Source organism: Oncorhynchus keta, chromosome 31, assembly GCF_023373465.1.
Source record: "Oncorhynchus keta strain PuntledgeMale-10-30-2019 chromosome 31, Oket_V2, whole genome shotgun sequence".
In the NCBI taxonomy this organism is placed as follows: Eukaryota; Metazoa; Chordata; class Actinopteri; order Salmoniformes; family Salmonidae; genus Oncorhynchus; species Oncorhynchus keta.
Window position 1 is genome coordinate 24,634,640 of NC_068451.1, and position 15,069 is coordinate 24,649,708.

General features: G+C 41.9%; 1 protein-coding gene and 3 long non-coding RNA genes across 32 annotated transcripts in view; 2 read left to right on the plus strand and 2 right to left on the minus strand.

The window, feature by feature from the left end:
* Window positions 1-15,069, minus strand: part of LOC118372996 (protein capicua homolog) — a 79,526-nt gene that overhangs the window by 17,084 nt on the left and 47,373 nt on the right. For all 5 annotated transcript variants that reach the window (XR_008088108.1, XM_052490076.1, XM_052490078.1 and 2 more), the window contains exons 3-4: window positions 7,742-7,891; window positions 7,405-7,573 (exon numbers count right to left, since the gene is read on the minus strand). Coding sequence is in view for 4 of the 5 variants with exons in the window: in XM_052490076.1 (XP_052346036.1) it covers window positions 7,405-7,573; window positions 7,742-7,891 (319 nt within the window). In the remaining variant the exon portion in view is untranslated. The remainder of the gene's footprint in view (window positions 1-7,404; window positions 7,574-7,741; window positions 7,892-15,069) is intronic.
* On the minus strand, window positions 2,569-5,918 carry LOC127914338 (uncharacterized). 18 transcript variants are annotated; one of them, XR_008088113.1, is made up of 5 exons: window positions 5,847-5,909; window positions 4,421-4,462; window positions 3,969-4,000; window positions 3,269-3,394; window positions 2,571-2,650 (listed from the first exon to the last, which is right to left on the minus strand). It is a non-coding gene; the product is annotated as an uncharacterized LOC127914338 (long non-coding RNA). The 18 variants fall into 18 exon arrangements; XR_008088125.1 differs by lacking the exons at window positions 3,969-4,000; window positions 4,421-4,462 and adding an exon at window positions 3,873-3,904 and having other exon boundaries at window positions 5,847-5,918; XR_008088124.1 differs by lacking the exons at window positions 3,969-4,000; window positions 4,421-4,462 and adding an exon at window positions 3,905-3,936 and having other exon boundaries at window positions 5,847-5,918.
* LOC127914339 (uncharacterized) lies at window positions 3,278-4,935 on the plus strand. 8 transcript variants are annotated; one of them, XR_008088128.1, is made up of 3 exons: window positions 3,278-3,400; window positions 3,485-3,526; window positions 4,887-4,935. It is a non-coding gene; the product is annotated as an uncharacterized LOC127914339 (long non-coding RNA). The 8 variants fall into 8 exon arrangements; XR_008088130.1 differs by lacking the exon at window positions 3,485-3,526 and adding an exon at window positions 4,093-4,134; XR_008088132.1 differs by lacking the exon at window positions 4,887-4,935 and adding an exon at window positions 4,721-4,761.
* LOC127914340 (uncharacterized) lies at window positions 8,872-13,284 on the plus strand. The gene is made up of 2 exons (XR_008088135.1): window positions 8,872-9,021; window positions 12,317-13,284. It is a non-coding gene; the product is annotated as an uncharacterized LOC127914340 (long non-coding RNA).

Consider the following 15,069-nt stretch of genomic DNA (forward strand, 5'->3'; position numbering starts at 1 on the left):
GACAGAACCATGACAACATCATATATCTGACCGAAACCATGTACATCTCACTCACCATCATACCTCTGTAGCAAACATGGAACATTAAAATATATATATATATAAATATATTTAAAAAAAATTAACAACTCTTTGCAGGAGTAGGTCTTAGGAGAGAAATGTGAATAAAACTGTCACTCTTTCACACACACAGAGCAGGGAAAGTGGCTCCACTCCCCAGAGGTATTTCAGTGGATTCAGCAGACAGCTCATGACAGTCAATGGACAGCAGCAGCCTGGCCACTGCCATTCTTTAGTTATTTTTTAAATATTTTATTGTCAAACACACAGGATAGGTGCAGTGAAATTGTGTTGTTTTACAGGGTCAGCCATTGTAGTACGGTGCCCCTGGAGCTAATAAGGGTTAAGTGCCTTGCTCAAGGGCACATCGACAAATCTTTCACATTATCGGCTCGGGTATTCAAACCAGCAACGTTTTGGTTACTGGCCCAACACTAACCACTACGCTACCTGCCACCCTGTATATTCATTTAGCTTATATTCATATAGCCATTCATATGGCTAGTAATAAAGCACAGAGATGGATGCTTTTGTTCCTCACCTCATGGTTCATATAACATGCTGCTCTACATGTAGGACTAGGAGTATACTAAAACTTCACAGTGGACGCGTGGAGCCACTCACTCTACTAGGCCTGTCCCTGCCCCCAAAATATCTTGCCTGACAAAAAGTTGTCTGTTCTTTCGACCAATTAACAGGTCTAGATTTTAAAACGCGCCTATAAAATAAACTATGCATTACTCTTGTCTGATGCGTGACGTGGATGTTGATTCAGAGGGGTTGGGTTAAATGTGGAAGAGACATTTCAGTTGTACAACTGACTAGGTATCCCCTTTCCCTTTAAGCTCACTTAAGCATCCATCTATTCTGCCAACAATGCCTTAGTGTATGTCATGGAACAATGAGTCAAATATAACCTATTTAAAAATGAATCTTATAAAGTTGGTTTTGTAGCATAAACTGTGAATTTGATATTTGACTGATATTATGATTGTCTGTTTGTTTCATATGTGCAAAGTAGATAAAACGCTGTCAGTTCCACTTTAGGTCAATGTTATTTGCACCTTGAAGTAATAGTTGTACATTTAGATTGGGAAACACTTAATGGTTGTGTTTTTGTATTCTTGTGATTGGGACCTACTGACTTATGAGTTTATGGACTGTTTGTCCTTTAACATCATGCTGTTTGTGACTGCTGTCTTTCCATCGGCCCTATGTAGTGGTCCTGGAGAAGTTGGCATATTGTAATTTTGCCAAAAAGTTCCCAAACAGGCTGCCCAGAGTAGGGAAGACACCCTGTGTGAATAGGCCGATGTTATTCAATGGTTTTTTCACTCTCAAAAATCACACGTTTTAATATTGAAAGAATACCAAAAATAGTCTGACCACACCACTCACTTAAAAGAAATGTACACATAAATGTTATTCAATCATTGCATCTAAACTGTTCACAAGCGTCTGCGTAGTCAGGCGCTAAAATAGAACTTGGTTATATTTGTGATGCTTGACGCGCTGCAAGTCCCGGCTCTCCCATCTCCTGATTGGATTTTAGGAGCCTAAACCCACGTGAGTGATTGAAAGATGATCTGAGGTCCACACTCCTGTCTGCACCTTAAAGTTGGTTGCCAACTGCCATATAAACTCCAAAGAAGAAGCCTGACGGAGATTACCAGAAACTAACACTGTTTACCCTTCTATCTGTGGAATAATTGTCAGAGTAGAGGACCTTGTGCATTTCAGGTAAAATAACAAGCCAATGTTTATATCCCAGGACAAATTAGCTAGCAACAGCAAGCCAAATTGCCATGAATGTTTAATGCTTTTTGACCTATCACCAAATGAATATAGTTGGTTCAGAGTTTGTTTTGATAATTCAACCTGCGTGTCCTGATCATGTCTGGTGTGGATGGACAAAATCAACATGCGTGTGATGGCACATGCGGACCCACACAGTGTATTTCACGTGCTTTGTGATTTTGTAGGCTACTTTGTGAATGATTTCTCTATCGTACTTCATAATTGTCGTACACCTCCACCACACTACTTTGATACGCATCAGTAGGGATTAAGAAGCGAGTATACGCAAACCCCACTGTACCTGTACCTCTTATACCGTACCTGCGTATACCCTACACCACTGGCCCTTTGTGTTTTACAAAAAGTGCACTCTCCTACAGTGAACTGGTATTAGGGTTGCTGTACTTTCAGAATTACAAACCTGTCACACACTGAAGACCTATAGGTTCACCACTGTACTAACCTGTCACACACTGAAGATCTATAGGTTCACCACTGTACTAACATGTCACACAGATGGCCTATAGGTTCACCACTGTACTAACATGTCACACTGAAGATCTATAGGTTCACCACTGTCACACACTGAAGATCTATAGGTTCACCACTGTACTAACCTGTCACACTGAAGACCTATAGGTTCACCACTGTCACACACTGAAGACCTATAGGTTCACCACTGTCACATACTGAAGACCTATAGGTTCACCACTGTCACACACTGAAGACCTATAGGTTCACCACTGTCACACACTGAAGACCTATAGGTTCACCACTGTCACACACTGAAGACCTATAGGTTCACCACTGTAGGTTCACCACTGTACTAACATGTCACACTGAAGATCTATAGGTTCACCACTGTCACACACTGAAGATCTATAGGTTCACCACTGTACTAACCTGTCACACACTGAAGACCTATAGGTTCACCACTGTACTAACCTGTCACACACTGAAGATCTATAGGTTCACCACTGTACTAACATGTCACACAGATGGCCTATAGGTTCACCACTGTACTAACATGTCACACTGAAGATCTATAGGTTCACCACTGTCACACACTGAAGATCTATAGGTTCACCACTGTACTAACCTGTCACACACTGAAGACCTATAGGTTCACCACTGTACTAACCTGTTACATACTGAAGACCTATAGGTTCACCACTGTACTAACCTGTCACACACTGAAGACCTATAGGTTCACCACTGTACTAACCTGTTACATACTGAAGACCTATAGGTTCACCACTGTACTAACCTGTCACACACTGAAGGCCTATAGGTTCACCACTGTACTAACCTGTCACACACTGAAGACCTATAGGTTCACCACTGTACTAACCTGTTACATACTGAAGACCTATAGGTTCACCACTGTACTAACCTGTTACATACTGAAGACCTATAGGTTCACCACTGTACTAACCTGTTACACACTGAAGACCTATAGGTTCACCACTGTACTAACCTGTTACACACTGAAGACCTATAGGTTCACCACTGTACTAACCTGTTACACACTGAAGACCTATAGGTTCACCACTGTACTAACCTGTTACATACTGAAGACCTATAGGTTCACCACTGTACTAACCTGTCACACACTGAAGACCAATAGGTTCACCACTGTACTAACCTGTCACACACTGAAGACCTATAGGTTCACCACTGTACTAACCTGTTACATACTGAAGACCTATAGGTTCACCACTGTACTAACCTGTCACACACTGAAGACCTATAGGTTCACCACTGTACTAACCTGTCACACACTGAAGACCTATAGGTTCACCACTGTACTAACCTGTCACACACTGAAGATCTATAGGTTCACCACTGTACTAACATGTCACACAGATGGCCTATAGGTTCACCACTGTACTAACATGTCACACTGAAGATCTATAGGTTCACCACTGTCACACACTGAAGATCTATAGGTTCACCACTGTACTAACCTGTCACACTGAAGACCTATAGGTTCACCACTGTCACACACTGAAGACCTATAGGTTCACCACTGTCACACACTGAAGACCTATAGGTTCACCACTGTCACACACTGAAGACCTATAGGTTCACCACTGTCACACACTGAAGACCTATAGGTTCACCACTGTCACACACTGAAGACCTATAGGTTCACCACTGTAGGTTCACCACTGTACTAACATGTCACACAGATGGCCTATAGGTTCACCACTGTCACACACAGAAGATCTATAGGTTCACCACTGTACTAACCTGTCACACACTGAAGACCTATAGGTTCACCACTGTACTAACCTGTTACATACTGAAGACCTATAGGTTCACCACTGTACTAACCTGTTACATACTGAAGACCTATAGGTTCACCACTGTACTAACCTGTCACACTGAAGAACTATAGGTTCACCACTGTACTAACCTGTCACACACTGAAGACCTATAGGTTCACCACTGTACTAACCTGTCACACACTGAAGACCTATAGGTTCACCACTGTACTAACCTGTTACATACTGAAGACCTATAGGTTCACCACTGTACTAACCTGTTACATACTGAAGACCTATAGGTTCACCACTGTACTAACCTGTTACACACTGAAGACCTATAGGTTCACCACTGTACTAACCTGTTACATACTGAAGACCTATAGGTTCACCACTGTACTAACCTGTTACATACTGAAGACCTATAGGTTCACCACTGTACTAACCTGTTACATACTGAAGACCTATAGGTTCACCACTGTACTAACCTGTTACATACTGAAGACCTATAGGTTCACCACTGTACTAACCTGTTACATACTGAAGACCTATAGGTTCACCACTGTACTAACCTGTTACATACTGAAGATCTATAGGTTCACCACTGTACTAACCTGTCACACACTGAAGACCTATAGGTTCACCACTGTACTAACCTGTTACATACTGAAGACCTATAGGTTCACCACTGTACTAACCTGTTACATACTGAAGACCTATAGGTTCACCACTGTACTAACCTGTCACACTGAAGAACTATAGGTTCACCACTGTACTAACCTGTCACACACTGAAGACCTATAGGTTCACCACTGTACTAACCTGTCACACACTGAAGACCTATAGGTTCACCACTGTACTAACCTGTTACATACTGAAGACCTATAGGTTCACCACTGTACTAACCTGTCACACACTGAAGACCTATAGGTTCACCACTGTACTAACCTGTCACACACTGAAGACCTATAGGTTCACCACTGTACTAACCTGTTACATACTGAAGACCTATAGGTTCACAACTGTACTAACCTGTTACATACTGAAGACCTATAGGTTCACCACTGTACTAACCTGTTACATACTGAAGACCTATAGGTTCACCACTGTACTAACCTGTTACATACTGAAGACCTATAGGTTCACCACTGTACTAACCTGTTACATACTGAAGACCTATAGGTTCACCACTGTACTAACCTGTTACATACTGAAGACCTATAGGTTCACCACTGTACTAACCTGTTACATACTGAAGACCTATAGGTTCACCACTGTACTAACCTGTTACATACTGAAGACCTATAGGTTCACCACTGTACTAACCTGTTACATACTGAAGACCTATAGGTTCACCACTGTACTAACCTGTTACATACTGAAGACCTATAGGTTCACCACTGTACTAACCTGTTACATACTGAAGACCTATAGGTTCACCACTGTACTAACCTGTTACATACTGAAGACCTATAGGTTCACCACTGTACTAACCTGTTACATACTGAAGACCTATAGGTTCACCACTGTAATAACCTGTTACATACTGAAGACCTATAGGTTCACAACTGTACTAACCTGTTACATACTGAAGACCTATAGGTTCACCACTGTACTAACCTGTTACATACTGAAGACCTATAGGTTCACCACTGTACTAACCTGTTACATACTGAAGACCTATAGGTTCACCACTGTACTAACCTGTTACATACTGAAGACCTATAGGTTCACCACTGTACTAACCTGTTACACACTGAAGACCTATAGGTTCACCACTGTACTAACCTGTTACATACTGAAGACCTATAGGTTCACCACTGTACTAACCTGTTACATACTGAAGACCTATAGGTTCACCACTGTACTAACCTGTTACATACTGAAGACCTATAGGTTCACCACTGTACTAACCTGTAACACAGATGGCCTATAGGTTCACCACTGTACTAACATGTCTATAATAGATAAAAAGGCTGTTAAGATATTCATGTTTCAGGAAAGGAGTGTGTATATTTGGCCTGGAGAAGCAGTTCTATGTGCTGACTGAATAGAAGCTGATAATTATGAGTTTTTTACTCTGGGAAGAAATTATGAGTCCGCACTGTCCAAGACAGGGTCAAGACCGAGTACAAATGTATCCAAAATGTAGAGAAGACCAAAACACTCAAAATGTGGTCTCGAGTACTAATATTGTAAAAATAGCCTACATTTAAAGCCAACAAATAAAAACAATACAGCCTACAGGTAGAAAATAACATTATAAAAACAAATATCCAATAAATCACATTGGCAATGCATTTCCGGTCTGCAAGGAACTTGAAACATTGTATCAACTTGTGTCAGCCCAAAGCTCATGCTAACAAACTTGCAACATTGTATAAAATATTCTGGGTTTTGCTCCAGTGAGCTCGGAACAGACTGTAGGCTATAAGACGTTTCCACTGGATTAGAGCACGATATTTTTTCCTTTCACGCTGAGTGGTTATCAAAAGGGAGAGAGCTGAAAAGATATTTGAAATACATTGAGAACTATTGTCATTCTCAACGGATGTAATAACAGACTGTTTGCTTGAAGTGAAGAAAACATTACTTTGAGAAGCTCCACAGCCCATTAGTGGTGGTGCGTTAAGCCAATAAGAAATACTATCAGACCCGTAAAATTGGCCTACATTTGAGCACAGGCAAGGTCGCCTATAGTCCTACTTCTATGCGTAATCAGGTACAAATTGGGGAGAGACCACACATTCTGGAGAGACGTGCATTATGCATCCTAGCCACACTCCCCTTCCTCTTGGACTGTGCCATCCTCCGCAATGGATTAGATCAGACAAGTGTCTCATATTTAATAAATAAATATATACAGTACCAGTCAAAGGTTTGGACACACCTTATCATTCAAGGGTTTTTCTTTATTGTGACTATTTTCTACATTCTAGAATAATAGTTAAGACATCAAAACTATGAAATAACACGTGGAATCATGTAGTAAACAAAAAGTGTTAAATCTAAATATATTTTAGATTTGAAATTCTTCAAAGTAGTCACCCTTCCCCTTGATGACAGCTTTGCACACTCGTCTTACAATGTAGAAAATAGTAAAAATAAAGAAAAACACCAGAATGAGTAGGTGTGTCCAAACTTTTGACTGGTACTGTATATATTTGCTACAGCTCCACAACAACAAAAATCTTAGTTGACCAACAGCCTAACGACCAAACAATCGACTAATTGGGGTCAGCCCTAGTGTCCACATGCAGTCACGCACGCACACACTTACGGGTCATCCACATCACTCTCAGTCTCACTGTCTGGCCTCTCTCTTTCGGCCTCTCTCTCCCTCTCTGGGGCCAGGTCATCTGTGGAGGGAGTTGGCCTTGTGGGTCCTCTCTCCAGGGTGGGGGGGTCCTCATTGGCCTCCTGTAGCAGCACTGCACCCCCCTGAGACTCTGAGAAAGACAGGAAAGGGGGGTATTTTCGCAATGATTCAAATTTCTGATACTGATCTGGTAATACCAATGTTTGTGTTACGTAATCCATTATGTTTCATGTGTTTGAAATCATGGTAGAAATTGCAATCTTGCTGGGATTTGGGTAGAATTTAACTAACAACCTACCTGTTTTCAGACTGGCAGCTTGGGGATGATTGATTGGTTGTTGGCCCTCACCAGACTGAGTAGAGGCATCTGATTGGGTTGGTGCCAGGAAAGGGACCAATGAATGCCAGGGAAACACAGGAACTGACCGGGGTTCCACATTGGTCCAGACTTTAAAAAAAATACAAAGAAATGGTTAGGCCTACTCCTTTCATAACGGTTTATGGACTCACAATATGTCCAGACAATACACTCCTCATAGTAAACTAGCCAAAACATATTTTTATAAAATCTCAACATCCGATAAACAATCTCAACTTTCATATAAACAAGATTCTATTTCCAGATTTGGGGAACATAGTGTTGTTAGCCCGTACACTTGCTAATAGTTGATTTTTGACAATATTAACACTTTTCTAGTATGGTCAAGAAGTGACTATCAAAGGCCCATCTTCCCAGAACCAGGGGCCCACTGGCTTAACCAATTAGCCTCAGGTATATACTCATGGCTGTGGCTGCTCCCCATATGGGACACCTCTGGAAACTCACCAGCAGGTAGCTGATCTATGTGAGCATCAATCAGCCATGAGAAAGACCTGTATATACCATTTATATCACACTGTAAATTCATAATGCTACAATACACAAAATGGTGCTGGAGACAAATATGAAAAACACACAGAGGTAGTAAATGACCATGACTGACCAAACATGCTCAGTCCTTGACGGAGATATTGAGGGCTTTCTGATGAATACATAGTTGAAAAGGGTCCTTTATTGTGTTTTTCCAAAAACGAGAGTCAATTAAAAAGGGTCCCTAAAAACGTCCCTTTACAATGTCAGATGAAAATCCATGTGTTCAAACATCCATCAGTGATCAAAGATCGTATAGTGGATGGCAACTCCATCGATTAAACAAGAAAGCAACAGTGCTCGATGGTGCCTGTATCTGACGCTTATCTTCAGATTGCGGTCATCACGCACAATGTTCACTGCAATAGACGCACTGCTATTATGATTTACCCCGTGGCGCACAGATATCTGTAAATGTTGATTTCTTATTAAAATTAAGTCCCAGGCGTATCGGTCAACAACATGAGACCAGCTCACGCTTTCATATTTTCAGAATGCCGCATTCTCTGCGAGCAGCCTATTTGTTCACGCGCATTGACGATAACAATTACATTTCCCCAGTGCAGAACATGAAATACGGGGAATAACACAATGTAAAATGGATTGCCAAATAGTCACAAGTTGCAACAGGATACAGATGGGACAATATGTTAAATATCATCGGAGAAGTATGTGTTCCTCTTGATCTAATAACCCCTGATGTACCCTCGTCTGTTTGTTTACATTACTAAGTGCTGCGGTCATGAGTAAGTTAACTAGGCCTCACCCTCATCCACGGAGTAAATTGGCACATCAGTCCGAGACATACGCTATCCTCGCGGCCATGTTCAACTTGTCTCTACACATACTCGCTTCAGTTTACCAATGTACAAATGGTACGAAAGGCTAGTAAATTGTTTAGGGCAGAAACGATCTCCGGAGTATTCGATTTATTGCATGTAGTCGACCAAGAATGTCTGACAGCTAGCTTGGACGACACTAACATGAATTGCTAGCAGTGGATAGCAAGCTGGCGAGCTAACTAACTACGTGCATTAGCTATCTGGCTAGCTTTTTGTTATGCAAATGCTCAAAATGACAAAGCTATCAAATTCATCATCCTGCTAGATTTGTTTATTGAAGGGATTTGTATGTCTGAATCTATCAATCAATTGCGTATGCATCGGACCGTGTGTAAAGTTATACACAACTACTAGTTAACTGAATGAACACAGGCTAGCAGCAGCAGCGATTTGCCATCCATAAACTCCAGTGCAGGCTATGCTCAGCAACATCATGCTTTTACTTTGGATGTTCTTGCTGAAGTTTGGAGGACAAGTGACAACCCCAATTGTTTATCTTACGTTAGCTGGCCACCACAGATGGGTTTATTGCAGTCTACATTGACAAGTATCAAATCAAATTTATATAGCCCTTCGTACATCAGCTGATATCTCAAAGTGCTGTACAGAAACCCAGCCTAAAACCCCAAACAGCAAGCAATGCAGGTGAAGAAGCACGTAGCACTGCAATTGTCAGTCAAAATAACCTGTGTTACTTCAAAATACAGCCGACAGGTTCAACTCGAGAAGGCAACCCGAGCCTCAAGTGCACCGGCCCCTGGCCCTGCACCCGCAGAACAGAAACAGAAAGCAGTCAAAGAAACGCAATTGTTGTCCTCATGTCACTACCCTTCCTTTACACAACATATGTCTGTTAATATTGTTTTTCTTCACACCATGAAACCACTTATTTGAGGAACAATGACTGCTGCGTGCTAGATCTATAAGATGGTAGCTAAATTTACTAAAACCTGTCTGAATACGCCTGCATTGTTTACTCCCAAAACCGTTACCTGCCTGTTTAGCCGTATGGTTACTGTCAGCATCCAACATTGATATTCAAATGTTAAGCAACGTGAAATCGTATTCACCATCAATTAACTTTCTACCACACAAGGCGGATCACATGCAGGTGTGCGTAAAACGGGTGCATTCACCCATCTCCCATATCCCACTGGCTCTCCAGTTGCTGGTTAAATCCAAAGACCCATTGTTTTTGCAAGCTAGCCACCAATGCGCTACCCCCACTAACGTTAATATATATTTTTTAAACACCACCTTGGCCTCAGTCGGCACCCGCACACACCCCTACCTCGTATCTATCAACGTCTCAAAAAGATAATCGACTGAAAATATAGTTAGCAGAAGTATTTCACTCCAACGCTGTCATGAGCAGCAACGATGATGATAACTCGGACCCCAATGACAAAGTGGGGCGAGACCAGAGCACTATTCTATGTTGGTTGCTGCTCCCCTTGGACCAAAGAAAATGACAGAATTGAGCTCAAAGGCAGGAAACCGAAGCGAGAGACCAGCTGGAGATGCTCTGACACAGATCCGTGGAATCGTGGGCTTTATATAGAAATAGCAGCTCGAGGTCCGGTGCGATCTCCGCCTGCAGCAGGTCACTTCGCGCGCGCCCACTCCTGTCCGTCAGCTCGGCAGGTATTTGTAGTAGAAAAGTTAACGTATCATAACATCTCCTCACTTTAGCTCAACTCTCTTCTCCACAATTTCTCCTCTCTGGCTTCGTCTGGCCCTTTCTTTCTTTTCCCCTCCCTCTTGTTGTAAACTAGGCTGCCCCCTCTCGCTCTTTCAGCGTGTCAACCTCGCCCATCCGTACCCCGCCCTTTCTCTACAGCTAAGCTCCGCCATTGGTCAAGGCAGCCACCTGTCATCCAACCGCCGTGACCGCTGATTGGTTCAAATATACACTGGAATGTCAGTCATATGCAAATCTCATCGGTCAGTCACTGATCGCTGCACTGAAATAGAGCTCCTAAAAAAATACATATAAAATTGGAACATGACTACATATTGGCTCTTATGTTATTCAATCCAACCGTTACGTATCGGACATTAATTAATTGGCTACAAAGCCCAAGTTCCCCAACCTGAATCATACCGCGAATAATTACTTTACATAATCCCGCCCATGTCCCATCTCCATTGGTCTATTTTAGGTTGTATGCAAGATTGATTGCAGAGCAAGCAAATCGAACAGAGACATTCGGATGGAGGACAACAAATCGCTTGACAGAAGTTTAAATAAGGAGTTTAAAAAAACACATGCAGTACCGAGTTCGTCCATCTGCATAGCGGGCGCACTTGAAATCAAACTTTGAAGTGGAGCTGTGAAGTAGTTTCCACTAGATAGCACAGCCACAAAGGCTCATTGGCAATATAGTAAAAATGTATGAAAACAAAAATGTGCTTTTTGGTCTTAATTTAAGGTTAGGGTTAGGCAAGGTTAGCAGTGGGGTTAAAGTGCAAATGACAAGTGTTTTAACTACTTTGCACATATGATAATAATAATAATAATAATAATAATATATGCCATTTAGCAGACGCTTTTATCCAAAGCGACTTACAGTCATTACAGTACATTCTACGTATGGGTGGTCCCGGGATCGAACCCACTACCCTGGCGTTACAAGCGCCATGCTCTACCAACTGAGCTACAGAAGGACCACATATGAAACAAACAGACAATTGTATCAGTTAAAAATTAAAAATTAAATAAATTCCAAGTTTATGCTACAAAAAAACAACACTTGTAAAATGTTTTAAAAATAGGTATTATTTGACTCAACATCCCATGAGGTATACTAAGGCATTGTTGCCGGAATAGATGGATACAGTTGAATCCGGTGTGGTGTGGGGGCTGTGCTTTGGCAAAGTGGGTGGGGTTATATCCTTCCTGTTTGGCCCTGTCCTGGGGTGTCCTCGGATGGGGCCACAGTGTCTCCTGACCCCTCCTGTCTCAGCCTCCAGTATTTATGCTGCAGTAGTTTATGTGTCGGGGGGCTAGGGTCAGTTTGTTATATCTGGAGTACTTCTCCTGTCCTATTCGGTGTCCTGTGTGAATCTAAGTGTGCGTTCTCTAATTCTCTCCTTCTCTCTTTCTTTCTCTCTCTCGGAGGACCTGAGCCCTAGGACCATGCCCCAGGACTACCTGACATGATGACTCCTTGCTGTCCCCAGTCCACCTGGCCGTGCTGCTGCTCCAGTTTCAACTGTTCTGCCTTATTATTATTCGACCATGCAGGTCATTTATGAACATTTGAACATCTTGGCCATGTTCTGTTATAATCTCCACCCGGCACAGCCAGAAGAGGACTGGCCACCCCACATAGCCTGGCTCCTCTCTAGGTTTCTTCCTAGGTTTTGGCCTTTCTAGGGAGTTTTTCCTAGCCACCGTGCTTCTACACCTGCATTGCTTGCTGTTTGGGGTTTTAGGCTGGGTTTCTGTAAAGCACTTTGAGATATCAGCTGATGTACGAAGGGCTATATAAATACATTTGATTTGACAATCAAACTAGCAAGGGCTATGATCACAAGTAAGTCATAACATGGCTAATAGACTAGCATATCTATTTATGTAGCAAACTAAAAACATAGAACCTAACATTAGTTAACTAGCTAGCTGCTAGGAGGAAGTCATGCCATTGGAGGAGTGGGTGAGTGACTTTTTTTCAGTGTCTTTTCACAGCTAGAGATGCAGGTGTCATTTGGTTAGCTAGCAAGAACTTGAATAACTGTCATCCAGTTACTTAGCATATCTCTTGCGTTCGCAAATTCACTCTGGCTATCTAGCTAGCCTAGTGGTTAGAGTGTTGGACCAGTAACTGAAAGCTTGCTGGATCGAATCCCGAGCTGACAAGGTGAAAATCTATCGTTCTGCCCCTTGAGAGAATGCCAAGAGTGTGCAACGATGTCATCAAGGCAAAGGACATACTTTGAAGAATCTCAAATATAAAACATTTTGATTTGTTTAACACTTTTTTGGTTACTACATGATCCCATTTGTGTTATTTACTAGTTTTGATGGCTTTACTATTATTCTACAATGTAGAAAATAGTGCAAATAAACAAAAACCCTGGAATGAGTAGGTGTGTCCAAACCTTTGACTGGTACTGTATGTTTTTATTAGGTTATATTTACTGCTGTGTCTATTAATTGTCCAAACACATGGCCACTTTCCCACTCTTGGCATTCTATATTGCTATAGAATTATCACAAATGCCTTACTATACGTTGTTCCCAAACATTCTATTAATTTATGAAAACATGAAAAAAAATGAAAAAACATGCTCGCTTAGAGTGTAATATTCTTCCTGGTGGTGTATATGAACTGATTTTTTAAATCAAATGTCATGTTGCTAAAATGCTGTCAGTTCCACTAAGGTTAGAGTTAGGTTTGAAATCATATTTTAAGGAGATGAATTGTAGAAATAGGCAGGGTTTATGACTTTGTGGCTGTGGTAACTAGTGACAACCCGGTGATGCCTGTGAGACCACACTATCTGTATCTTTGGGCTTTTTGTTATTAAATGCATTAATAATATTTACAGACAATTCCCTTCCACATTCCAGGAATCATGTCATTTATCCTCTGAGCCTGTAGGGTTATTACAGTGTAACAACATCAACCAGTCATCTAGCATCATCTAATGTAGCCTACTCTCTGATGTTATAACTGCTGCTCAGTGCTCAGCCATGTGTTTTATGACTCAGCAGTGCATACACACACACCATGTGACTGAATTACAGGAATGCTAAAAAGAGACATAGTATTGGTAATGAGTAATTAGCAGCATTAGAGAAGCTTAGAGGAACCAACGCTAGTGTCTTTTCCAACTAGACTGCTATTCTACTACTTCTTCAACTAATTGCTCCACTTCCATTGTGTTTTAAATAGTGGCAGTACAGGCAGCAGCAGCAGTTCTACATAATGGTAGTCATGAGCATTAGAAGTATTAGAAGTAGCCTAATGGTTGTGGAACGATGAAATACATTTTCACCACCATAAAATCAGATGGTTGGACAATTATTGACTCTATTACAACATGTTATTTAACCACATGTGTACGCCACAGACACACACACACACACTGCTATGTGCGGCTGGCACACACACACACACACACTGCTATGTGCGGCTGGCACACACACACACACACACTGCTATGTGCGGCTGGCACACACACACACACACACACACACACACTGCTATGTGCGGCTGGCACACACACTGGCATGTAAAACTGAGTGGTAAATGATTGAGTTGTTTGTGGAGCGTTTCTCTCAGTTTCCGTGTCATTAGTCAGAAACGGAGAGGGGAGGCGAGCAATGATGTCATTTTCCACCATAAAAAGCCCATTAAATTCCAGAATATACATTTTCAAAATGTTTCCATAGTGCAGCTTAACATTCCCTAGACTGACTTTTAAATGTGTGTGTGTGTGTATATGTTGAGCACACACATCATGCACACACACAACAAGCACACACGCTTTCTGACAGATACAAGAACACAAGCGTGTACTGTATTCACATGCACACCTGTACACACATACGCAGTCACACTTACACACAAACCAGGACTGAGAAAGAAAATGAGTGGTGGAGGTTTTAGAAACAGGGAAAAATGGGTGGGAATAGAAGAGTGAGAGGAGAGAGTATCAGTGTAAAAATAAACTAACAGTCATTCCGTGTAGAGGGGAGGAGAGAGGGAGGGAAAACAAAACTCTTATGGGAGGAAGGGTGGAGAGGCCAGAGATGGGGAGATGGATCACGCTCGCTCGCTCGCACACACACACACACACACACACACACACACACACACACACACACAGTGCAGTGCAGTGAGTACAAACACACAAATCAACTAC